This window comes from Cyprinus carpio, chromosome B13 (assembly GCF_018340385.1).
Source record: "Cyprinus carpio isolate SPL01 chromosome B13, ASM1834038v1, whole genome shotgun sequence".
NCBI classification, from domain to species: Eukaryota; Metazoa; Chordata; class Actinopteri; order Cypriniformes; family Cyprinidae; genus Cyprinus; species Cyprinus carpio.
Window position 1 is genome coordinate 16,038,889 of NC_056609.1, and position 27,221 is coordinate 16,066,109.

The 27,221-nt window shown below is 36.8% G+C and overlaps 1 protein-coding gene across 7 annotated transcripts in view; it reads left to right on the forward strand.

Annotated features, from left to right (window-relative positions):
- Positions 1 to 27,221, forward strand: part of khdrbs2 (KH domain containing, RNA binding, signal transduction associated 2) — a 63,573-nt gene that overhangs the window by 17,130 nt on the left and 19,222 nt on the right. For all 7 annotated transcript variants that reach the window (XM_042736874.1, XM_042736873.1, XM_042736875.1 and 4 more), the window contains exons 3-6: positions 14,468 to 14,584; positions 18,944 to 19,090; positions 24,128 to 24,255; positions 26,289 to 26,487. In XM_042736874.1, the coding sequence (XP_042592808.1) occupies positions 14,468 to 14,584; positions 18,944 to 19,090; positions 24,128 to 24,255; positions 26,289 to 26,487 (591 nt within the window). The remainder of the gene's footprint in view (positions 1 to 14,467; positions 14,585 to 18,943; positions 19,091 to 24,127; positions 24,256 to 26,288; positions 26,488 to 27,221) is intronic.

The following is a 27,221-nucleotide window of genomic DNA, read 5'->3' on the forward strand; positions in this document are numbered from 1 at the left end:
TGAAATTATTAAAATAGCCCCATTCAAAAGTTTGGGAACCCTTGGTTCTTAATACTGTGTGTCGTTACCTAGATGATCTATGACTGTTTTCAAACATTCACTGATGCTCCAGAAGGAAACACGATGCATTTAGAGCCGGGGGGTGAAAACTTTTGAACAGGATGAAGATGTCCGAATTTTTCTTATTTTGTTGAAATATCAGTTTTTTCCATTTAGTACTGCCCTTCGGAAGCAAAAGAAGATACTTGCATGTTTCCCGGAACACAAATTAAGTACAATTTACCTTGATCTTCAAATTCCAAAACACAGTGGCATGCGAAAGTTTGGGAACCCCATATATATAATGTTGTGCAAAAACACACAAAATAACATTTAATTTGAACATTTATTCTCCTTTTACTGTTCCTGACACAAAGCATTCTGGGAATTAGAAATTTGCTGCAACTCATTTAGTTTAAGTTCAGCTTAATATACACAATTATTTAGTTCATGTAACTTCTTCTATTAACTACATTGACCTTTCTGTAATGTTTAAGTGATATTAACTCATTTCATTGTTCAGTTTTACAGTGTATGTAAAACACTTTTTTCTCAGTTAGAAAGAGAACTTTACTGAGCATATTCTGAATAAGTGTCATCCCACATCATTGAGAACATTTAGTTTGTTAAATTGCTCCCGGTCTCCCCTAAATCTTGTTGGGAATCCAGTTTCTGCTACTGCATTGAAAAACTCAGCAAATATGCTTACAGTAGTTGATGTGTTTTGGACGGTGTCCACCAAATGTTGAGTCACCAGATATTTTTTATCCTGGCTCGTATTACCTCTGTAACTGTTCTATGCACAGATCTGTATGTATTTCATTGTGACATCACAAAACTGCACACTGTTTTCATTTTTTTCATCAGTGTCTTTTATCTGTATGCAAATAAAGTGTATGATTTACCATAACTTGCAGAGAAGCTCAGTCAGTGGTTTGGAATGAAATATAGTCCCTGCTGACACAGACCTCAGATACCTGGGAGAACTGATAGAAATCAAGAGAGCGTCACACCCATATAGACCAAAAAGGAGGCCAAGAGATGAATGGGGTACCTGCATCACCATCTAGTAAAGTCAAAGACACGGTCGCCATGGAAACCACTGTATTTAGATTTAAGAGATGGATTTGGGCAATCTATCAAAGGGCGTTTCTGCACATCTGAGCATTGCTGCAAATTTGTTTTATGATGGTCTGCGGTTTTTTCCCATAGGGGATGGTGTTATTTTGATCAGCAAAAGGGGTAACTGGGACATGTGCATAAACATTTGGGACGTCTTGCTTTACACTGTAGTGTAATTCATTGTGTTTGCACAGGTTTACAAAGTAGCCAGACCACCCTGGTGTCTGATTTGTCAGAGGATTCTAATTAAGACTTAGCAAATGTCCTATGGGTACATCTGTTTATGCAGAGACTCATTAGAGGCGTAGTAGATGCTAAGCTTGTTTTGGTGCAGTGTATGCTGATGAATCAAAATGGTGCGGAGTATATGCTATCATTCACCTGATTCCATTGGGTTGAACATCAAATTGACAAACACATGTCCAGTAGCACATGCTAGTGCTGCCAAAAAACCTTGCATCATCAGCACCTGGATCGAGGCGCTAGCTGCATCGCCCATTAAAGCCCATTTTCTGACTGTTATGCTGCACTATTTCAAACCCATGTCAAATCAGGATATAAATAATTCCTTGAAGGTAGAAATGTGGTAAGCATGGCAGAATGGAACAACAACGCAAATATTTTTGATGAAATGCAAATAGTATCTACAGGATATCTGTCTATCCAATAGGCAATTGCTGCTACTACTACAACAAAACATATTTATTTTTTTAAAAAGCCATTTAAAATTACAGCCAACCACTGCATTTTAATCATGATACAAAAAAGATCCTACACACATGTAGCATGAGCAGTTTTTGATTTCAATTTGATTGTATCATTTCAACATTTGAGGCAAAAACAGAATGATCTGACGTTATCTTGTGAAATTATCCTAAAATGAAACAAAAACGACAGACAGGCTGAATGAGAACACAAATTCACTCTCTCTGACAGCAGGTGGCCCTTATGGAACAGCAGTAATATAGCGTTTCCTTGGTTTAAAATGCATTATATGGAGGTTATGCGGGAAAATGCCATCAAAACTTTTCTGAAGTCAGTCAGTTCCCTTCAGAAATACATTCATATAAACATGTCATAATGAGAAGTATAAATATAATACATAGGTATTCTAGGGAATGAATGGGAAACACTGATATTTATACACACATACTGTATGTATATACTGTGTATATCTAGTATATACACTGCATATTTAGCATATAATGAAGAATGTATAATTATTTATTATCATAACTCTTAATATTGATAGAGATAAAAACATCTAATTTAGCATATATAATGATAATAATTATTAAATAACTGTTGTTTTATTAATATTGTTATTATTATGTGTATACTATATTAGATATGACTTAATGTTAAAAGATTTAAAAGGTTTCAAGGCTTTAACATAATAATTTTACATTATTGTCATTGCTTAATTGCGTCTTATTTAAAGTGTTGTAAAGAAAGTCAGGCATGCAAGAAATGAAAGCATGGGAACATATTTTTAAGCATTTGACAGCAAGAATTGAACTCGTGTTTAGCCAAAAGATCTTGAAGATATTCTTAAAACTATTGTAGTGTAGCATTGAGAATTCACAATGCTGTTTTATTGCAAAAGTAAACACCCAGCTTTACCTAAACCTTTCATTAAAAACCAGCAACAAGAACAGACGCAAACTGATCTACCACAAGGTTTGCCTTTATAGTTCTGAAAACACAACTAATCCGTTGAATAGTAACACCGGTGGTTGTTGTCCCCATAGATTGTGGCTTATCTGTCTCCAGTTATATGACCTTTACATGGAGGTGTAGGCAAGCTCTGCACACAAAGATAATCCAATTGTTGTCTTGTTAAAGAATTCCCTAGTCCCAATGGCCGACCAACCTTGTCAAAGGTGTTTAACATAGATAAGCTGCTGAAAAGATTCAGAATCGAACAGTAGACAGTAGAAGAAAAAAAAAATCAACAATAGTGAGGAAGTTGTATCTTCTTAATGAATTAAAAGCCTGCTGAGGCGCCTTTTATTTGTTTTGAGGAAGGTTATTTATATAATTTCAAACATGAGCTCAGATAATGAGGTTTTCTTGTGGTGCACAGTTGTTGGTTCAAGATTTGGAGAGACGGAAAGTCATGGAAAGAAACACTGAGCCTATGGGAATATGGCTTCTTTCCTAATCGATTTATAAGGCTTATCCCAGTATGTTTCAAATGACCAGCACCCCATGGGATAACACACTCACTAAGCAGCCAGCAGAAAGGCATTCATTTGTGATGCTGCTGCCATAATCTTTAGCAAACAAATATTTTTGCACTTGGAAAACTTGTAAATGTGTGCCTTTCCAGCTTTTTGACCTTTCCAGGACAGCATTTCGTTTTAAGAGCAGACACCAAAGTGACATGGGAAATGTAGTCTGGGGAAGAGAGTGGATGCCTCTCATCTGTATGGGTAGCAGTCTTTTAACCTGTCAGCCTCCTGACTCTGAGATGGTCTTAATGTGCTGTTTGTTTACCCTGCATCTGTGCTGTCAGCCCCAGAGTGTCAGAGCTCAATATGGGTTCTGTAATGCAGGGGATCCATCATCAACTTTTCCTCAGGCTGTTACCTTTTCTAGAGCTGCACTGAACACAATGTTCAGAATGTTGGAACATGCGTTTTTAATCTGATATCATGCGTGCTTGTTATGCGTTCTATTTATGTGCATCTTATTTTCTCATTTCATTTCATAATAAATATGCTTAAATATTAGTATAACAACAACAATAATAATATAATTATTATATTGCTAATACTTTTTACAAGTGATATTTATCATTATTTGAGTATTATTATTATTAGATCTATAAATGTTAAGAGAGGTTTGTTAATGTCACTGTTGAGATATGATAAAGGTTTCGAGGCTTTAACATTACAATTTTACTTTAAAGTCATTCTATATTGCTCATAATTTATAATATTGTAAAGTAAGTCGGGCATATATAAAACATTCATATTTTTTAAGCAACGACACATTCAATTGATCAAATGTAACAGTAAGGACTTTTACAATTTTACAAAAAAGTTATATTTCAAATTAATGCAGTTTTTTTTTCATAAAAGAATCCTGAAAAATGTATCACATTTTCTACAAAAATATTAAGCAGCACAAATGTTATCAACATAAATCACATTTTAAAATATATAAAATAGAAAACAGTTATTTTAAAGTGTCACAAAATTGTAACAACTCCAAACATTTGAACGGTATAGTTAGTGTATTTATTATAAATATTCAAATATACTTTTTATTAGTCATTATCCTGACTTATTTTGATGTTAAAGCTAATAATATAAGGTGAATACTGGCCAGTATCAAAGCTCTCCCTCTTTCTCATAGCTCATTAGCCTCTACTAACAGCCAGCACTGGCCCTTTGACTCCCGCCTCTATTTAACACCATAGTGCGCTGCCACTGTTTCAACCATTCTCTGCTAATGCCCATGTCCATTGACTGCGGCCAAGCCATTTCTCCTGGCCATTATTACATCTCTCCCAGTCCTAGTCCCCAGCAATAATCCTGCTATCAGCCAGTCTTCGGCCTCGCTAGCAGCACAGCTGGCTACACTGGCAGTAGACATCTAACCCCATCTGTGGATCTTATCTGGTTTCACAGCTTATGGCAAGGGTGCTATGTTTCAACCTCCAACTCAAACAGAGGCAAACAGCCTAACTGCACTAATGGTTATGTTAAGTGTTTCCTTTGCCAACTTTGGCTGGCAGCACATTCTGTTGTGAAGCTTGAGGAGTTTTGTGCCATTTTTGCTGAAACAGCCTTGAGGATATTTAGAAGTTTATTGGCCCTAGACATCATAGTCATTTATACAGCATAAGATGCAGACTGTAGCTGTTGTAGCTATTTCTGCAGAGTCTATAATTCCAGGTTTAATTGGCACAGTCTGAAGCCCAAATCTGTAAATAACACAAGTTAGCATGTGTCTTGTGCTAAATATCTCTTTAGCTTAATGTGTAGATCATACGGCCCACAGAGGTGTCCAATCCGGCCTGCAGGATGACTTAAACAATAATATAAAATAATAAAGAAAACATCATTTTGAAAATTAAATAAAGTGCCTTCGCTACAATATTTTATTTTGAATTTAAAGCGGAACAAATTACTCATTTATTTACGTTGATATTCGGCCTCCGGAGTCTGGTTTTCGTTTAAATAATGCCACAAGGGTCATGTGATTTAAATAGTTTCCATATTGTCTTTTGAGTTTGATAGTTTTAATAGTAGCATGTGGATTTTATGAACGCGAGGATCATTTCTAAATTAAAACCCTAGGACAGACGTGGCAACAAAAAGGGTATGACCTCAAAAGATCCATTTTGTACATTAGGACTTGCAGTGTAAAGCATTGTGAGCTTCTGGACAGCCCTGACATGCGGAAAGAAAATGAGCGGCAAAGGTGTAGCCAAAATATTTATCGTGAATTAATATGTTAATGTTTAAATAGTAGCGAGCTGGACATTCAAAACGCAAAAAAAATTAAAAAATAAAAACCCTACATCATGACAGTGTCTTCAGTAAATGATGAAACTATATCAGATTACAATAGGCAGCTAATTCAAGATATGGGGTCAAAATGTCTGTCAAGATCTTTATTTTTAAGATTTATGCAGATAGTCAAAATGTCTAAGCTGTGACAAGAGTGTTGCTTTCCAGAATGTCAGCGTGATCGAAAAAGTAAATGATTTTACTACAACCAGTCAACAAACAATAGTATTTATCGTGTACTAATATAGTTAACTGTTGTTTTTATCTCTGTGCGAGCTGACATTTTGTAACTTTGCAAAAAAAAAAAAAAAAAAAAAAATACCACCACATCATGACCAGTTTTTTCAGTACAGTTATGAAGGGGTTTTTCAGTTTAGGATGTAGGCTGATTTATGATATTTGGGATATAAGATGTTTTGTGATGTGGTTTTATTTTTTATTTTTATGTATTTTATTTTTAATATTTATGTCACATATCAAGAGTGTTGCTTTCCCCTATGGTGGCGTGGTCGCAATTTATTAATTGATTTTAAACAAACAGCTCAACAAACAACATGCTAGTATTAAATGTGGTAATATTAGTCAAAAATGCTGTCTGTTTATCTCTGTTTCGGCACAAGATTACCTAAATCATTTTTAAAAAAGTTTTCCAGAGTAAGATTTGTAGTGCATATCCGACCAGCACTGTGCTCATTCAAACAGTAATTCATGAATGAGCTCATTCATTTGTTACTGAATGAATCTTAATTTTTGAACAAATCATTTGAGTCAATGAAAGTGGCCCATTCATAAAGAAGACAATCACTAGCTTTGTTTCTAATCAGCCGTTTTGAATGAATGATGTCAATGGATCCCCCATATTAAGACGGAGACTTGCTGCTACCTACTGGTGGCAATTTAGTATCATATTTATGGGACATCAGAATGACAGTGTTAAACAGCAAAAATCAGAAAAGAACACACTCTGCAAAATATGGTAATCATCATTATCAAAAAACTCTCAAATAAACATTCCTACATTGTGTCATGTATTGACAACCCTTTACAAAATTACCTAGAGGTACTTCTTAACCAACAGAAGTTTTCATTGAACAAATGTTTTTTTTTTTTGTATTCAACAGTAATAATGTACTACCGTGGCAATTGTACAGTAATACAAAACATCAACAAAAGACCTAGTACAAGGTTCAGGAATTTGCTATAAGCTTGATTAGGTTTTGCTCTTTTATACTTTACCTATTTACTGAACCATGTCTTATTAACCAAGCATGTACAACATTAACATTTATGTAAAAATTTGAACAGTTTGACTTAACCTGAAACATATCTTGGTTTCAATCTTACTATCAAGGTTTACGTTACATACCTGTAGTACTTCAGCCACATTGGCTTCTTTCTGACACACTGTCCTTCTGCTGGTCTATCAACGTTTTCTGTTGTTAACTTGATTGTTCCGCTGACCTGAGATCTGTATGCAGTGGTACCAAATGAGACACGTCCCATGTCTGTCCGTCACTGAGTTCGTAGTTCTACATTCCTCTTCTCCTGATAATCTGCATTGTAGGTTAATTGGTTTTTGGTTTTACATTCCTCTTCTCCTGATAATCTTCCTTAGCTCTGGAATTTTTGCTTTCTGATTTGTATCTACGTACGCTTTCATTTTTAGTTGTTTCTTCTTTACTTTTGTTCTCAGTTTCCTTGTAGCAGGGGTTATGTTGCATGGCGTGAGAATTGACAACTTTGTCCTCATCTTTCTCCCGAACAAAAGCTCAAAAGGAGATGTTCCTGTAGTGGCGTGAGGAGTAGCTGTGTACGTTTGCAAGAATTCTACCACAGAGGAAGTCCATGGAGTTCTTTCTCTTTGTGCATTCAGAATGGCATCTTTCAGTGCCTTATTCCAACTCCCAACTGCTCCATTTCCTTCAGGATGGTATATGGAGGTGCGAATGTGTTTGACATCTCTCTCTCTCTTGCAGGAAATCTTTAAACTCCGAAGAGAGAAATTGAGGGCCATTGTCAGTAACAATCTCCAGTGGATTCCCTTTTTGGCTGAAGACTGATGTCAGAAAACTCGAAACAGTTGCTGCTGTCATGTTCAATCTGAATGCCATTTCTTGGCCATTTTGAGTAATAGTCAATTAATGTAATAGTGCAGCTAGCAGGACCTATCTCAAAAGGACCCACCACATCCATGGCAAGTTTCTGCCAAGGGCAAGCTGGATTCTGAACCGGTGTCAGTGGTGCATGTGTGGTTCTAGCTGTCTTATCGTGTAGCTGGCAGGTGACACAGGCTGCAGTGGTGGACTGTACTTGTAAATCCATCTTAGGCCACCAAAATAGCGCTCTCAGCCTTTGCTTGGTCCTCACACTTCCTTGATGGCACTCGTGAGCTAGAGTGACCAACCTTGAACGTAAACTGAGTGGTACAATCAACCAATGTGTTCCAGTCATGAATCTACAGTTCATCTCTTACCAGAAAGTAAGGAATCATGTCATCAGACATAGTCTTAGGTGTTGTCGGTTAACTGTTCTCAACATACTTGCGGAGTTTGTTGAGCTCAGGGCAGGACGAGCACTCAACAGCAAACTCGGTCAGTGGCACAGCTGATAGCAGGGTGCTCACGGCAGCTACAGTTTCTGGTTCAGAGTACACATCAGGGTAAGTTTCATTTGTCAGGGGCAAGCATGACAAACAGTCTGTGACCTAGTTGTCAGTGCCACGCTTATATTCTATATCATAATTAAAGCAAAGCAATCTGGCACACCATCGTGTTACTCTCCAATCCAGCCCTTCCCATACCCTTAGTAGTTCAGAGGGTAGTCAATGCTTGATGGTCCGACCTCAACTTGAATTTGATGCCCCACAGATACGTTCTCCAACGCTCAGTGGTCCAGACACAAGCAAGGGCTCTGGAAGCGAAAGCCACTGTCCTTTCTGATTTATCTGGATGGAGCTGGGTCAGACACCACAGATATCGTAATCTGATGTGTCTGTTGTGACAATTGTAGGCAATGCAGGGTCAAATAATGCCAGTGCGGAGCTCTGTGCAATCAGTTCTTTGACTTTCTGGAAACTCTTATGAGCTTTGGTAGTCCATGTGAAGTCTGAGTTTGCTCTAAGCACATCTCTCATAGGTTCGCCTACGGGTGCAAAGTTTGGAATGAATTTTGCATACCATGCCGTAAGACCTAAAAACGATCTTAGCATAGACGCGTCCAAAGGAGGTGGAGCATTACATTACATAGCCTCCATGTGACTGTTAACTGGCATCAGTCCCTCTTTAGAGATGGAATGGCCCAGAAGTTTGAGTTTTTCCTGGTGAAATTTACATTTCTGCTCATTAAGACACAGCCCTGCTTCTTGAAGTTTGTGCATTACTGTTTTTTGGTGAGCATCATGGCTAGCAATAGAGTCACCAAATACGATGACATCTCCAGTTAACAATGGACACCTGGAACATCTTCGAGGATTGTGGACATAAATTTTTGGAATGCTGACGGGGCTGAAGCTAATCCATAGCAGACGTTTTTTGTAATGGAACAGACACTCGTGTGTTATAAAGGCAGTAAGGTCTCTGCTATCTTCATGAAAGGGGACCTGATGAAGTCGAGGGAAGTCGTGGCCTAACGGTTAGAGCGTTGGACTTGCAATCCAAGGGTTGTGAGTTTGAGTCTTGTCTGGCAGGAATTGTAGGTGGGGGGAGTGAATGTACAGCGCTCTCTCCACCTTCAATACCACAACTGAGGTCCCCTTGAGCAAGGCACCGAACCCCCAACTGCTCCCCGGGCACTGCATCATAAATGGCTGCATGGTAGGCATTTGCAAGATCATTTGTGGAAAACAGCACTGCACCTCTCAACTGCGAAAAAAGTTTCTCAGTGTGTCAAATATGGTAATCTACTCTTTCAATAACGTCTGCTACTAGCAAACGGTTCAGTTCTATTGACACAGTGTCACTAACAGAAAATGATAATCGACGCAGTTTCTGTTGAATATGTGCAACATCTTGACACAGTTTCACTTTATGTACAAAGTTCTTTGCACAGCCAAGACTTGCTGTGGAGTTTGACACCTCAAACACAGATTCTTTGGCAGTGACTACTCTTTCCCTTTATGCACAGATTCAAGGAAGATACCTAGTGGTACTTCTCTACAAACAAACTTTATCATTGAAAACAACAGAAGTGTTCTAGAACAGCACTCTTAAATTGGTCATATGACAATGCTAAAAAGAACATTATGTTGTGTATTTGGTGTAATGCAATGTGTTTATGTGGTTTAAGGTTAAAAAAACACATTATTTTCCACATACTGTACATTATTGTTGCTCCTCTATGCCCCGCATTTCTAAAACTCGTTGATTTTTACAAAGCTCATCGTTCTGAAAAGAGAGGTGTACGCTGATTGGCCAGCTATCCAGTGCATTGTGATTGGTTGAATACCTCAAGCATGTGATGGAAATGTTACTCCCCTTACCATACTGTGATGGCGTCTCCCAGCACAGCCAGACAAAACCAATAAAACCCATTACAAACTACACATCCAGTGAGGACTAATTACTGATTAATGACTTATACTGTGTTTTTACAAACACGTTGTGTTGCGACATAAAACCATGTCTGCATTTGTGATTGGAGAAACGACAAACAACAAGCACTACTCTACACTACTTAAAACTCGTGTTTGAATCATCAGTGGCAAATTCTTTAAATATAAAAAATGTACTTACAGGCTGTGAGTCAGAAACACCAGACTGTCCTTGCAAAGTTGGAATTGCTCCATTTTATAGAACAGCCTTTGATCACAGACCCATTGTAGGCTAGTCTGCAGGTTCCGGAAACAGTTCTCCATACAGCATCACTGCGTGCTTGAGTGAGGAACGGCCAGAGGACTTGAGAGCTGCACAGCCGGCGGATTCAACAAAGTAGTGGCAGGCCGGCTTGTGGCGACCACATGTGACGACCCCGGGTTGGACTCCACTTCTACCACGGTGAAAGCCGATCTGGTGATCCACAGCGTGAAGTTGATGTATTTCCTCAGTGACCAGCATGGATCAGCTCTTGGCATGATGAAGCGGATATCGTCCTCTTTTGGAAGGCCAAACAAAGTAGTTTCACTTTCACAGTGAAACACACAGCATCTCCACAACATGGCGGCATGTTGTTCAACAGCGAGAATAAAAGTTACGCCTTCTTTCTTTGCGTGAACATTTGGGCTGTGTTATGATGTTGTTGCGTGTTTAAACGAGGCATTTTAGGAGGGCGTGGACAAGTCTTAATTTTTATAAAGAATAACTCTTTGGATTTGAGACTTTAGTCTTTGCAACTTTACAGATCTTGTAACACTCCACAGTGAAAGGAAAAATTTACAACCCATCATCTGACCCCTTTAATGCACCACAAAATTAAATTCAGAATTAAGTACACAATGCATTAGAAAAAGATTTTAAATTCTTAAGACTCTTTCTGAGGAAGTTTGAATTAACAAGTAAAGTTGGTCTTAGTGCAAAGATTCTCAAAATTGTTGAAACCTGATCTAACAGATATAATTCCTGACAAAAAAAGGAGGTCTGTGATACCTGGAGATAGTTATGCATTGGCATTTACATTCATATCTATGGTAATTAGGGCTGGGCGATAAACAATATTGTATCAAGATTGCAATATAATTTATGAATGAATGAATGAAGGATTTTATATAGCACTTTATTGTGGATTGCTGTACACATAAAGCGCTTTACAATCAAATGAGGGGATCTGTCCTTATCCACCCCCAGTTTTTTCTCAAATGAAACAGTGTAAAGCTGGTGAAAACTCTCAGAGCAGCTCTGGAGATGAAGTTCATGTCTTCATGTTCTTATATATTGAGACAGCAGACACTAAAAACACTGTGAGTGATATGTTGATACCGATGATAAGCTTTAAAGATTTTTATTCAATATCGATTAATCACTTAAATGTGATTAGAGCCAATCAGTGCATGACAAGTCTGTACTCACAGTGTTTTTACTGCTTGCTGTCTCAATATATAAGAACATGAATACATGAACTTCATCTCCAGAGCTGCTCTGAGAGTCACTTCACCAGCTTTACACAGTTTCATTAGAGAAAAGAACTACAGTAAAATACACACTGAATGTCAAAGATTTGCCAAAATAAAATTTTGGCTTAACTTAAAGAAATTATGACAGAATCATATTACTATTGTACTAAGATATTTTTCATCCATGTTTTAATTTATGCAGTTTTGCTGTGCAGCATCTTCACATTCTAAATAAATAAATAAATAAACACGGTTATGTTTGCATAGCCCTCAATGGATAAAAATGTTTTTTGTCTCCAGATTGTTTAGCTATAGCATATTGGACAAATCAACAAAAATGTCTCCAATAGGATGACTGTCAGTATGTGATGATAGTAAAATGTGTCTGGTGATTGTACCAATATGAAACTGATCAAGAGCTTAGTGGTCTGAGTGGCTTGAATGACTTCTGAAAAGATTTTGACAGAGAAATCAATGTAATGCACACGAGAGAGCGCCGAGCGCAGGTGAAGGTCCCTGTCAAAGGGACTCATGTGTGAAAAGTCATTTGTTCAGCCAGCCACACACACACTCTGAAGTCACTGCGGGCTCCAATAATAAGTGATTCTGCATGACAGCACACTGAATAGCCATCCAAGCTTTTTTTAGTTATCAATAAACACAACAGTGAATGCTTTTCCTGGATTTTGGCGGTTTTCCGATGTACACACTGATCCAGGCTCCAGAAGTGAGAGTTAGTGATCTAGTCTCCATCACAACAGCACACTATGCACTCTTTCTTAGAAGTCCCATTTGCTCATAATAAGCCGATGCAGTTTGACACTTATGCCTCCGGTTGTCAGGTTTATCATCCTCAGCCTGTCAGTGCTGCATAATGCCCATCATTCTGTGGCCTGCCTCTGCCGGGGACTGCGAGGGACAGCTTGCATCACTTCAAACCTCATCCAGCACTGAACTGTGCCCCCTAATAAAGCCTAAATTGCCCACCGTGGAGCAGGAGAGTGGCTCCAGACATTCATTAGCTTAATGAAAACAGGCCACTCCACTGCAGCCGCCCAGTGAGCATCTTCACACTGTAGCTGAGGCAACCATCTGCTCCGAGGCACCCAGCCAGCTGCAGAGTATTCCTGTCATACACACCCCATCAGAGGGGATGCAAACGGCACACCTCCAGCTCATCCGCTCCAAAAGAGTTGGTCATGCTGCTTTGGCGCAGTGCTGCAGTGTTGCTAAATATACTGCCCTACCCACACCTCACCCTTTCACCTGAAACTGTTTGCATTTGCTTTGTGACTCTGGCCAAATTCGGTGACGATTCTTCTGCGTTTCGTCAGCTAGAGTTCCCTACAGCTGCATCTACAGGCTGACTGGGTAGAGCATGTGTTGAGGAGTTTCCAGCCATGTGCTAGGCAGGGTATGTCAACATGTGTTATTGCCAACTGTTTCATTCTGGCCGCCACATATCAGCTAACCTTTGCAAACATTTGAAGGACAAATTCACTTCCCTGAGTAATGTCTGGCTCATTGGGCTGGAAATATACAAATACTGTAGTAAACAGCCATATCGCTAATATTATGCAAAGTCAGATTTTACAAATGTGTTCCATACAGAATGCTTTATTTGTGTTATAGTTGAATTGTCACAGTAGTGGACTAGTTATACACAACCAATATTTATTTATTTATTTGGGCCTCTTAATCTTAAAGGGATAGCGCACCCAAAAATTAATGTTCTGTCATTTATTACTCACCCTCATTTCATTCCAAACCTGTATGACCTTCGTTCATCTTCAGAACACAAGTTAAGATATTTTTGATGAAGTTAGAGAGCTTTCTGATCCTGCATAGACAGCAATGCAACTGACATGTTTAAGGGCCAGAAAAGTAGTAAGGACATCATTAAAATTGTGACACCAGTGGTTCAACCTTTATTTTATGAAGCTACAAGAATACTTTTTCTGTGCAAAGAAAACAAAAATAATTTTATTTAATAATTTCTTTCTCTTCCATGTCAGTTTTTGACGTGCATTCATGAGAGTGCCACAATGAATGCATTTACAAGCAGTCTTCGTAAACATGCCTAAAGATTTCGACAGAGAGGGATTTGAACTTTATTTGAACCAGAATATACAGACGATGAACTTCAGACGATGGACATCAGCACCAACACACATTTGTGTTGTTGTACTTTCCTGAACGTTCATTAAAATAGGCCAAGTGTTCTCAGTGACCGCTGATCTGCTGTGTGACTGAAATGTTAGTTGCTGCCCCAAGGCAGTTGCTGGATAGCTCATCATCTGGGTAGTATTTCTTGAATCCCCATTGGAAATGAACTCATTATATTATGCCTCATTCAAGCATGGGCTTCATTTTGAAGATCCCTTTTGGCATTTGGTACATGTTATAATATCTCTGAAAGCAGCAGAGCCCAACCACTGACCCCAAACATCGATTAGACACATGAGCGGCTGCAGTACCCTGCAGAAACAGGTGTAGACTCTCACGTCTTTTTTGATCGCTTTTGAAAAACTTGAACCTAAAAATGATCGACGACTGCCACAGATTTAATTTTGAACCCAAAAATAATTTTTCATTCTCTCACTGTAGTTTTTGTGCATGATGAGAAAAACCAACTTACTTTTGAATCTGTTTTATTGACTGTGAGGTAACTGAGGCAGCTGTCTAGGAAGCAGGCAGTGTGAGAGACCAACCGTATTGCCTTTTCTCTCCTCTATTACAGTTTAATTTTGTTGGGAAACTGCTGGGGCCCAGGGGCAATTCCATGAAAAGATTACAAGAGGAAACGGGAGCAAAGATGTCCATCCTCGGCAAGGGTTCAATGAGGGATAAAGGCAAGGTAGGATGACTGGCAACTTCTTTCTTTATCCTCCTGTGTACTGTATAAATTTAATATATTCCATAAATGCTTATTATTATGATTAACATTGATTTTTCTGTAACTATGTATACCATAACTGTACCAGTATGTTTTTGGATATTAATATCTAAACTGACTGCTCATGACAGAAACAAACTACCTGCATTTGATTAGACCTGTATTAAACCATATATTGATTTTTGTCAATGAGAAAGTATAATAGTATAATAATTGTATGGAAGTCTGTTTCTGCCACGAAATAAAAAAATGTGTTTTGATATGACATATAAAGTCAGAAAGTAATATATAAGTTAAAGGTCATTATGACATACTAAGTCATAATTATGAGATTAAGTCTTAATTATGACATAAAATGTTGACTTTTTATTTCACAATTGTGACCTTTTATCTTATTATTTTAACTTTAAAACCTCTTTTGTATATTGCCTACTTAAAATAAAATAAATCAAATGACACCATTTTTTTTTCAATTATGATCTTTTATGCCAATTTCAACTTTTTAATTATTATAACTTTTATCTTATGTTTTTTCCATTTTATACTAATTATGATTTAGTATGTCTTAATTTCAACTTTTTACCTTAAATTATGACTTATAATTTTTTATTTTTATATCATATTTATGATTTACCAAACCATGATTTTTTTTTAATGTGGAGGAAATGGGCTTCCATAAGCTTTTACATGTTATGCACACTTCATTTGTCCCAGAGCAGAGTGCTTTATCCCTTAAATACTGTAAACCTTTCATTTCTTTGAGTCTAACAAGCATCAGCAGTGGTTGACAGAGCAAAGTTTAAGAAGATGCTGAGACTGAAGATCATTACCTGCACTATATTCTCCTAGATAAAGGAAGAACTGCTGTTTTTAGCATTTACTTATGTTGTTTAAATTCTTGAAAAAAGAAATATATATTGCAAACGATATATCACAAATACATAGCACTGACTCACATACTGAGTTATTTGGCTGAAAGTAAAGCCTAGCAGGCTCACAGACCTATGTTTTTTTTAATTGTCAGTGTTTGTAGAATTAACAACATCTCTAGGTTGTAAAGGAGATGTTTAGATTATTGGCAGTATGGATCTTTCTCAGTGGATCTGATTTAAACAAGTGCTTTGGATTGAGTTGTGGTGAGTGTAATGTTTAGAAATGGTATTTTGTGATTCAGCCAAACAGTTGCCCTAAGAGACATACTGGTCATTACCTAGCCAGAGAATTGTTCCAAATGTAATATTTCTCGGTTTGCTGCTCCTGTCATCTCATAATAAGCCATCCTGATTTCCCCAGCTCAATAAAATGTTAATTTTAATGTTATATTATTGAATGTAACTCCATTGAATGAAAAACATTAATATCAAGCAAATATTAGTTTTCTTTCATGTAGAATATGAAATGGAATGAAGCAATAAGCAAAGGGAGGCTGTGTTTTTACCAAAGCGATTTTACCACTGTTAAGGGGTGTTGTTAGGCACAAGTGAAGCATGGAGACTTGGCATATTAATAGCATTCAGTTGATGCGTGCATATTTACAACAATCTTGAGTGCTGTTTAACCAATAACATGAAACAATCCTTTTTTCAACAACACCATGATGAAAATTAAACTTTGTTATCATAAGATTTCCACAAAGTCAACAGAAACATTGTTTGTGCAATCAGCAATGCATTTACAGTTACCTGAGAAGTATGAATTATTTACACAAAAGCTGATGTCGGAACAATTTGTTGCAACATGATCTGGTTGATCTGGTTGTATCTTGGATTTATTTTCACATCTCCTTGTATAGTGTGTATACTGTATGTGGCCTTGCCTCCATTTATATATCAGCATTGTGCAAACAGCACTGTGTAGATCACGTCATGCACACAGCCCCAATTTTACCATTACCTGATTTACATAATTTCTTAAGTGAATAGTGTGCTCAAGCAATGCAGATAACATGCAAATAAAAGATGCTTTAAGGGCTATAATCCTTTCTTAATGAATCCCCCTCAGACTTTAATTTAAACATATTATGCATATTGTTTTTACTAAAATCTGTCTTCGTTGCAATCATTTCACAGAACCAAACAAGACCAATGTCTTGTTATTGTTTATTGTCTTACATTATTACATGCTTAAAAGTGGTCCAAATGAGACAGGAATATGCATTGTCTGATATATAATAGCCATGTGGGGAGTTTCTACAAGCAGAAGGTTCCTTTTTAAGTTTTACAAACACACTGTTCACCAGAATTTCACACTGTTTTAACAATGCGGATGAACCATGGTCTGAAATCTATTTAAATTTATGGCAGAACTCAAACAAGAGCCTGTTGGATTGTTTTAAATCCCAAAGGCAATCATTAATGCAAACATATTCCATTATAAAGAGTCACCTTGAGCTGGTACAGGTTTGTTATACAGTACATGTTAAATTAAGAGTCTGCTGTGCATCATTATAGACTTGTCTGTGCAGTATCTTAAAGTCCTGCTGACCAGACAGCAACATAGTGTTGGCCCAGATCCGGGCGATATCTGGCCCGTGTTAAATCCATGTGGGCCAGATGTGGGCCGGATCTGGGCCGACACTTGTTGCTGTCTACATCAAACTGATGAGTCTCTACATCAAAGGATCAGCAAAGCAAAGAATATTGGATTTAGAATGATACCCTCGTGTCTAAGGCCAGCAAATGGACTGAATAATAATAATAATAATAATAATAATAAAAAAAAACATTTCAGGATATTACATTCACCACAAAGCAAAACAACAATTTATATCTGGGGATACATAGCAGAAATATTTAACTCATATCCTTAATTTTATGTTTATATAAATGCAGCGTTTATTATGACCCATAGTGCAGTTTCCATGAGTTTCAGGAATAGATTTTATTTAGCTTTATAAGCTTTTGTTCAAATTTTTCAAATCTGAGCTCTTTAACTCTATAGGGGCGCTGGATAACTGTCAGGCTTATAAGTGTCAGATTCACTATTTGTACTTTACTGGGAATAAATTTGAGGAACCCTTCATTTTGTCACATTTGAAGAGGATTCTGCTGTGCTTAGACATGCTTACTTGAGTGCCTTTTGAAATGCATCCTGGGAGACAGACCTACCTTTTGAAACAACAGAACATTTACTTCATGGATTGACATGAAAGGAACGTGAAAGCTTTCAGGCTTGAAACAGAACAAATGTCATCTGACGAACGGTTTTCCAGAGGACTGTAAATGAGGCAGCAGACTTTTCAACATCTCCTGCTTCCCCTTTTGTCTGTCCATTTTTAAGTCAATCCAGAACACCCACAGCGTCCATCCTACACTCATATATTTGTGTCTGCTCGCAAAATTATCACATCTTCACAATTCGTCAGCGCCTGTATATGGATATGATTACGCCTCTCAGAAATGTTGTGAAAGCTTAAGTGTCTCCTGACCTTTCGTCGATGCAAAGCATGATGGAAAAAGTGCTTTGGTCACTTTGACTTGATAGAGAGATGGCATCGGTAAGTGTTTATTAAAGCTGAAGGGGCTACAAGGGCCCGAATCAGCGATCAGACGTCTGTGAATGGCCCCTACATCAAAGCCCTCCTGTCTTTAAGAAGCCATAGCCGAATGGAAATCAACATTAGACAGAAATGTTGGCTACCATAATTACAATCTTTGTGAAGTTTTAAGTTTTTTGAAGAGCCACAGAACACCTTCAGCAATCAGAGAGAATTAAAGATCTGAATACTTCTGTGAAATATCACCCTTTTCTGCTCTTCTGATGGCAGAATTAAATCAGAAAGGTGACAGTGTCAATTTACTTCTGACAAAAAGCCCTTGGGAAGATTTAAGCATATTGATTTGCAGTATCTACATACCCATTATCTGTGTTACAGAGTAAGGGTGTTGATAGGTACCATTGTTCACAATTTTCCTATGCCGTTATGAGAATTATTATTAAATGTGAGCTAAAAAAGTAATTTTGTGACATTTTGTCAAAATACATTCAAAGAACATCATCAAATCAAAAAGAGCTTCTTTCTTAAATGGACAGATCACCTAAAAATTCTTATTCTGTCACCTTCATGTCGCACCTGTATGACTTTCCTTTCTATGTGGGTCAAAAAGATCATTTGAAAAATGTCCCACGTGAGGGTGAATAAATGATGATAGAATTTATTTTTGGGTGAACTATCCCTTTAATGCCTTTCCAGTTCACTCTCAGTTCAAAATATGCATAATGTGGATTGGGGGTGGTGGAAAAAAGTACTATTTATTTAATTCATTAATGATAATTAATTCTTCACACAGAAGTCTTGACTTGATATTTTTCCATCTCTAGGAGGAAGAGCTGAGGAAAAGTGGAGAGGCGAAATATGCCCATTTGAGCAACGATCTTCATGTTTTAATTGAAGTTTTCGCACCACCTGGAGAAGCCTATTCCCGCATGAGCCATGCCCTGGAGGAGATTAAGAAATTCCTTGTTCCAGTAAGTTCATACAGTTGGATTCCTTGAGAGGGATGGTGAGCTGGAAGCCAAGATGAGATGAGTGCACCAACCAATACTGAACTCTAGTGCTCTCCTGCATACATAAATTTGTTCATGTTTATTGCGTAGGGGAAAAAAAAGAGATTATAGAGTTATGCATGTGATTAAATATATACATTGGACATCTGCCTTACAAAATTGGATGTTTAATAGCTGGAATTGGCTAGAAACCGAGAGAACTGCTATTTTCTGATAATGTATTTTGCAAATCCACATTAATTTCACCACAGAGATTTCAAATGAATGTGTTCAATCTATACAAATAAATAAATAAGCAGAACAACTTTTTAATAGTAGTAGAAATAGTAAGATTCATTCATTCATTCATTTAATTTTGAGCACCAAATCAGCATAATACCAGAATGATGTCTGAAGGCTCATGTGACCCTGAAGATTGGAGTAATGGCTGTTGAAAATCTTCAGCAATAAATTACATGAAACATATTAAAATAGAAAACAGATATTTTAAATTGCAATAATATTTCACCATATTACTGTTTGGACTGTATTTTTGATCAAACGCATCCTTGGTGAGACTTTCCAAAACATTTTAAAAATTTTATCAACCACAAACCTTTGAACAGTTATGTACACACACTAGCTTACTTGTAACGTTAGAAAAAAATGGGTCCTGGAGCTTTCAAAGGTAATGAATGTGTCAAATGAATATCTCTGTATATAGTCCATACTGTAAATATTAATGTAGCAGTATGAGTTGTTGGCCTCAGGGAGGAAGCGTTCTAGGAGAGATTCCCTACATTCACATCTCCTGCCCTGGGCTTTAGGCAGGCTCTTAGCTTCTTGGGCCACATCTTTGCATCACTGGTCTGGTCATATCCTCCATATGTACTGCTGTTTTATCTTTATGTCCAATGCAGAAGCAGATGCATTTTCAGTCTCAATAGCTCTGTTTCTAATCTATATCTTTAAGTGTTTGAAAATAGACATGCTCTTGACATAATAATGATGCCTTCTTTTTTAGCCAGATTCTAAGACAGCAATGTGTGTATCCATTTCAGTTAGGATTCTGCCATAAAAGCAGCTTCCTATGCAGGCAGTGGGCGGCAAGGCAGCTCATTAGGATTTGGAGCTAATGTCTTCACGTCTTTCGGTCTCTGAATTTGTTTATAGTGGTCTACTCATTTATCTTTGTCCGAAAGCTTGATTCCTGTCAGGATTAATGGAGTGTGCGGGCATCTCAAGATGGTGCACTTTGAAATGTTAATAGTATCTAGGCAGCCATGTGAATATGTCATAGCATTTGTTTTATAGAGACATGACATTGTGGCCCTTTTCTAATGAAAGGATTTTGCTTGGCCCCTTAATTCCAGTAAAAACAAACCTTAATGCTATGACATTCTAGTGTATTGTGTGCTTATTTCTTGCAATAGTTTTGGGAAGCTATTCTCTGTTCCAGTATCACACATCACAATGACACAGTGTAGAAAGAAATGTCTATCAAGAAATGTTTTACTGATTCAAGTGTGGAAGAACTTGACTGACCTGCACCAAGCTCAACTCCTACTTGAGATGAATTGGAACACAGACTAAAAGCCAGACCCCCTGAATCATCATCATTACCTGTCCTTAGTGATGCTCTTGTGTTGAATGAGAGAAAATGGCTACTGCAAAACTTTCCCAGAAGAGTGAAAGCTGTTAGCAAAGGGAGGGAGACTCAGCTTCTAAATAATTCCCAACTAACACATACACTACCATTAGTAAGATATTTGTAATGTTTTTAAAGAAATCTTTCATAGTTACCATGGCTGTATTTATTGAATTAAAAGTATACAGTTAAAATGTAATATTCTGAAATATTTTTTACAATTCAGAAGAATCGTTTTCTTTTTGATTATTTTTTAAAATGTAATTTATTTCTGAGTTGCCATAGTGGAAAATAAATATACTTAAATGTATTTGAAATGCATTTATTTATAAGTATACTATAAATACACTTTAATATTTATTTACTTAATAAAATACCCTGCAATTATACTTTTAGTATACTAAACTGGTATACTTAAAGTCTGCTAAATTGTAACAACAAATTTTTTACTTTGTAATATGCACTTTAATTGTGCTGAAGTAGGGCTGAAGTACAATTAAAGATATACTTAGTATATTTTTAATTGTTATAGTGGAACTATTGCAAGTACACTTCAGGTACACTTTAAACATTTTGCATTTAAAGAGCAATTATTCAGAGATCAAGTACAATTAAAGATATACTTAGTATATTTTTATTTTAGACCTAATATTAAACATTTTGCATTGTGCACAAGTAGTACACCAAATAAAGTTTAATTATATATTTTTTTATATCAGCAAGTCTCGAGTTATCTGTCAGTAAATATGTTAAGAGATTTTAACTATACTTAGTACGAAATAAATGGATTTTAAATACAGTATAGGGTGGCAAATCTGATTTTTCAGCATCATTACTCCAGTTTTCAGTGTCACATGATCCTTCAGAAATCATTTCAATATGCTGATTTACTGCTCTTATTATCAGTTTGAAACAGTTGTCCTTCTTAATATTTTTGTCGAAGCCATGATACTGTTTTTCAGGACTCTTTTGTGTGAGGTTTAAAAGAACAGCATTTATCTGAAATAGAAATCTTTTGTAACATTATAAAATGTCTTTACTATCATATTTATTCAGTTTAAAGCATCCTTCCTGAATAAAAGTAGTGTCTTTTTAAAAACAATAGAGCATAGAGACAATGATTTATGTATGTATCATTGTCAATAAAATAAAGCTGCATGCAGATTATCTCTAGCTCTGGATTAAATTGCACTATGAATTGTGAAGTTCCATTGAATGAATTTTGTAATTCCAGATTAGGTTGGTTAACATTACAATGAATATGTCTTTAAAAAAACAAACAAACAAAATGCCTTTGCAACCTGGACGACTGATAGGCCTAAACCTTTGTTGATAAAGCCTACAGAAAGCCCATTATGTGAATACGATTACACAATCTCACACACTGCCAAAGGAAAAGAGTGATTCATGCAAAACGCAGCATCTTTAGTAGGTGTGAGTGGGCTTTCCTCAGCGGCAGTACTGTACATGTATTGACTGTAGTCTCATTAAGAAGGAAACTGGCTAGATTTTGCAGGAGGAAGTCTAATATATACCATGAATACAGAGTGGATGTACAGACTCATATGGGAACTGAAAAGCAAAAGCAAGAATTTTTTATTTTATTTATTTAATTGTTTAGCCTTACTGGCTTGCTGGACACAATCTGGCCTGGTGTTTCTAAGACTCCCTGTTTATATCCTGAATCAATGCATTATCGCTGTTATTAAATCTGATTCAGACCATAATTAGCTTTACCTCTAGACTCTCTACATAATGAGTCCATCAGAATGCTCATTACATCTGATCAGTATAAAATACATTTCTGTCTGTCCATGTGTTACCCTCATTTCTCAAGGCAAGGAATGCAGTCAGATTGTTTAGGCTACGACATGGGCTGCCCTGGCAACAGCGCTGATCCAACAACCTAACACACCTCCCACCTTTCAACATGTTATAGAAATGATCAAAATTCCTACTTCTAGGTTTTAGATTTCTTTGGTGATCTCTGCAGTTATTAAGAATATCTTCTGAGGACTGTGAAATAATCACCCCTCATTTGTCCTATTTCCAAAAGCTTCACCAATTAGTACTGTAGTGGAAGGATATTTATGTAGTGTTTTAATAAATGCACTATGTTTGTGATCCTTTTTGAAGAAACTTAATACTTTTATTCATCAAGGATGGATTCAATTGATCAAAAAGTGACAGCAAAGAGATTTATAATGGTACTGAAGATTTCTCTTTCAAATAAATGCTATTGTTTTGAACTTTCTATTCATTATGGAATCCTGGAAAAAAATGTATCATGGTTTCCACAAAAAATATTAAGCAGCAAACCTGTTTTTAACATTAATAATAATAAGCATCAAATTTCTGAAGGATCATGTGACACTTAAGACTGCAATAATGCCTGCTGAATATTCAGCTTTGCCATCACAGGAATACATTTTTTTCAAAATATATTAAGTTTTATTTTAAATTGTAATAGTATTTTACAATATTACAGCATTCCTTGATAAAATAAAAGTACTCTTGACAAGCATAAGAGACTGCATTCCAAAAAAAAAAACATTTTGTCATATTATATACAGTAGCTTTGGCAGTTACACAGTGTGTTTGGTATATTTACATTTTATTTAACAATGGACAAGCCCGAGCCCATTTCTTGGACACAAAATCAGCTCTAAATCTCAGCAGTGCAATCTTTATTGATGGTTGAGCATATCTCTGTGGAAAGGCCACTCTCTTCTAGCTGCCATGTCTGATATTTGCCTGTGCCCAGCTGTTGTGCCAAACAGGAAGGGAAATAAGTGGCTGGTGGAAATGAGGCTCCGTTTATCTGCCTGTGGCAGTGACATGATAATAAAATAAGCGCTATCCACTCTGTAATCGTCCTTGTGATTCAGGGCCCTGTCATGACTTTATAAATGCAGAAAGTGGAATTATTCTTTCACAACAATGCACTGATAGCTGATGTCAAACAAAGTTAATAAGCCAGCGCTCTATTTTTCTCCCTCACGTTCCCTCATTCTGCACCAAATTTTGGAGTGCGTGTCCTATGGTGCCTTTTTGTCAGTATGTATGCAAAAATGTTTCTTGTCCTCCACATCTGAAAAACAACCTAAAACAGATTTCTGTTTTTATCCTTGTTTTTTGTTTGAAGTCAGCTAAACTTTCTGGCAGCATATTTATAATTCCCTGCCAATGTTCTGGTGCTCTGGCAATACATTTAAAACTCAGTTGCTTTGACACTGGCTTCTGCAAGATGTACATCCAACTGGATCAGTTCTTTTTGTAAAAGCATGTCAGATGAGATGCACATACGACACATTCACATTTGTATAGAAATGTATTTTTTATGTCAGGTTTGCTGTTTTTTCTTTCCACAGGATTACAATGATGAGATCAGGCAGGAGCAACTTCGTGAGCTCTCCTACTTGAATGGCTCAGATGACCCAAGCCGAGGAAGAACTGCACGAGGACGAGGCTTACGTCTGACCTCCACAGCCTCCACCCGGTACAGTAGCTTCACCTCACCACCCCTCTGAACAATCACAGAAACCTTAAAGGAATAGCTCACCCAAGTATGCCATCATTTATTCACCTTCATGTCATTCCAAATTCGTATGACTTTTTTCTTCCGTGGAACATAAAGCAAGAGGTTTTTGAATATTTCTTGTATATTCTCCCTTCGAGAGAAAAAAAAAATGTTTAAAAAATCATATCTTATCAGAAGGAGAAAATGTCTGTCTATCAGAAAAGCTCAGGCTCAGTTAACAAGGTAGACCTTAACAGGGTAGACGTTTTAAGCTAATGAAGATGATACTAGTTAGGAAAGGACCAAAATTGAAAAATAAAAAATAAACAAGGGTGGACATGTTTGGAATGATATGAGTAAATGAGAAATAAGTTTTGGGTGAACTATTCCTTTAACTAACATACTGATATAATTGTGCTTGTTAATAAATTAATTACAAATCAGATCTAAAATAATAAATATCATATAACAATAATAAAAAAAAATGCATTTCTGATGAAACCGAAGTCATCCAAGTTTACTCTAACTGCTTTAACTCTAACTGTTAACAACTCTAACAGAGGCCCACTTTTCACTGCCAAACATTTGTGCACTATTGCATCATAAATGTGCCTTGAGGCTCAATGTAATTAATCAGGTTAGCAGGTGAAGCTTTAATTGTTCTCATCAAAAGCATAACTTATATATACCGTCATACATTATTTACACCATCTTTAATGTTTATTTCATACATTTCACACTGCACTTGTTCTGGCTTGCTTGAGCCTCTGAAGATCCCTCTAGGATTCTCCCAAAACAACGACAGCTTGCATTACCTCAGGTAGTAATAATAGATTCAAAATATGATCTTTCTGTTTACCGTTCCTGGCGGATAAACCTATAAAGCGCCTCTTTCCCTTAATGTGTGCCCTGAGAAGTCATTACCACAAATCAGCATGGCAAAAACAACAACACTGATGAGGCCATTAGTCTCTGTAGGATCTTTGGGTTTGGATGGACAAAATGTAGAACTGGACAGACCGAAACATCTGCCATTCACCAGTGCTGCCAACTCCATCTGCCATGCTGCAACAGTAATCAGGTTGAAAATTACTCCAGAAATGGACAACTTCACCCCTTGATTCCACAATAGCAGCACAAGGGAGCGAAATAAAGCTGTCTCTCATTGCACTGAATGAAACAATGTGCTCTACAGACTGATTTTTGATGCCATGCTTCACTGCCACTCTTACAGTGTGTAACCAGAGCAGTGCAATGAAAGAAAAAAGCTGAGGCAGTGAATATTGCAATATCTTTGAAAACTCTGCTGTCTCACCTTATTGAATCACTGGCATTATGGTTCACAGGGCTTTAATAGGCTGTTGGTGATGAAAACACCAGCTAACAGCAACCCACTATTATAGCACTGCAGCAGATGACTTCACACAAAATGCTAATTTTTTTGATCTGTAAACACTGGAGTTGTGCTGCACTAATTTTGCATAGAGCTGCCACTGCATCAAGCCTTTGGTATGTGTCTAAACAGAAGTGTGTGGTTCCGAAGATGAGTTATATCACAGCAATATCAAACAATTATGTAAAGGTTTGGTGCTGATATGCTAACAAATTAACACTTTTATTGAAGCGACTAAGAAAATAAATACTGTACAATGTAAATGACTTACAGTATTCATATGAATCATTAAACTGAATCTACACAGACACAAACAATTTTGATTTTTTTTTTATTAATTCAAATAAATTAAGTTAAATTATTGTCATTATTGGAAAGTTGGTTTATCAATATTTTTTGTATTTTATTTTAATATTAAATACATAAAAATATAATAAAATAAGTAATTAAAAACAGAATAACAACAAATATACTGCACCAAAAATCTTAATAAATATATAAAATATTATCATATAAAATATAATATGTATATTTTCATAAAAACAAAATAAAATGAGAAAAAATAATATATTTCTATTATATATTATATCATATATTTTCTCTTACTTTATGTCTTTAGAGGTCGAGGGGGGGCAGCTGCACCCCCTCCACCTGGACGAGGAGCAGCAGCACCCAGAGGAACTGTGGGAACACGCACCTCCGTCCCAACACCCACACTAGCTAGGGGAGTGTCTGCACCCCGGGCCAGAGGAACTACAGGGACCCCTGGATACAGAGCCCCGCTACTGCAGGCCAAGCACAAATCATATGATGACTACGTAAGTCAAGATTAAGTGATTTTAATGAAAATGAATTTTTTTGAAATTTGAAGAAGAACTCTTTGAAGAACTACTGAGGTAGAAACACTTTGAGTTGAGTTTGTGTCCAAAAGCTCTTCATTATTGAAAGTCTTGCTTACACACCCACACACAAACACATATACGCACTCACAAAATAGAAGGCTTGACAGAAAAAAGGTTTATGAATCCTTAAATCAAATTCACTGCGGGAAATGTACAAGGAATGGCCTTTCTATTTACCAAAGGTTGAATGAATCAGTGAAGACAGAATCCATTCTGACAGATTAAATGCCATAAAATGTTAGTCTACATGCTGACATACTGTAAAGAAAATTCATGTGGTGCAAAAAGCAAAGCATCTGCTCACTTGATTGACTGTTGTCTGTGAGACAATGAGCTTGACTATCACTATCAGTATCTGACTACCATTACCAGTATTATAATTATTGATGATGATGATGGTGATTAAACAATAATGGAAGCTTTTGCTGATTTGTAGGACAACACCTACACATTGCAGACTTTTTGTACCCAGGTGTGCACAAGGTTATTTTTGCAAATTCTCAGCCAAGTGAACGTCAAACTCCAACCTAATGAAAAAAGCAATATCTCATGGATTCGATTCCCTCTGAGCTTTTGCCTAATGCAAAAGCCCTATATGTGCTGCGCTGTGGCAGATTGGTCTGTCTGCATGGGGAAATGTTTGAGTACAG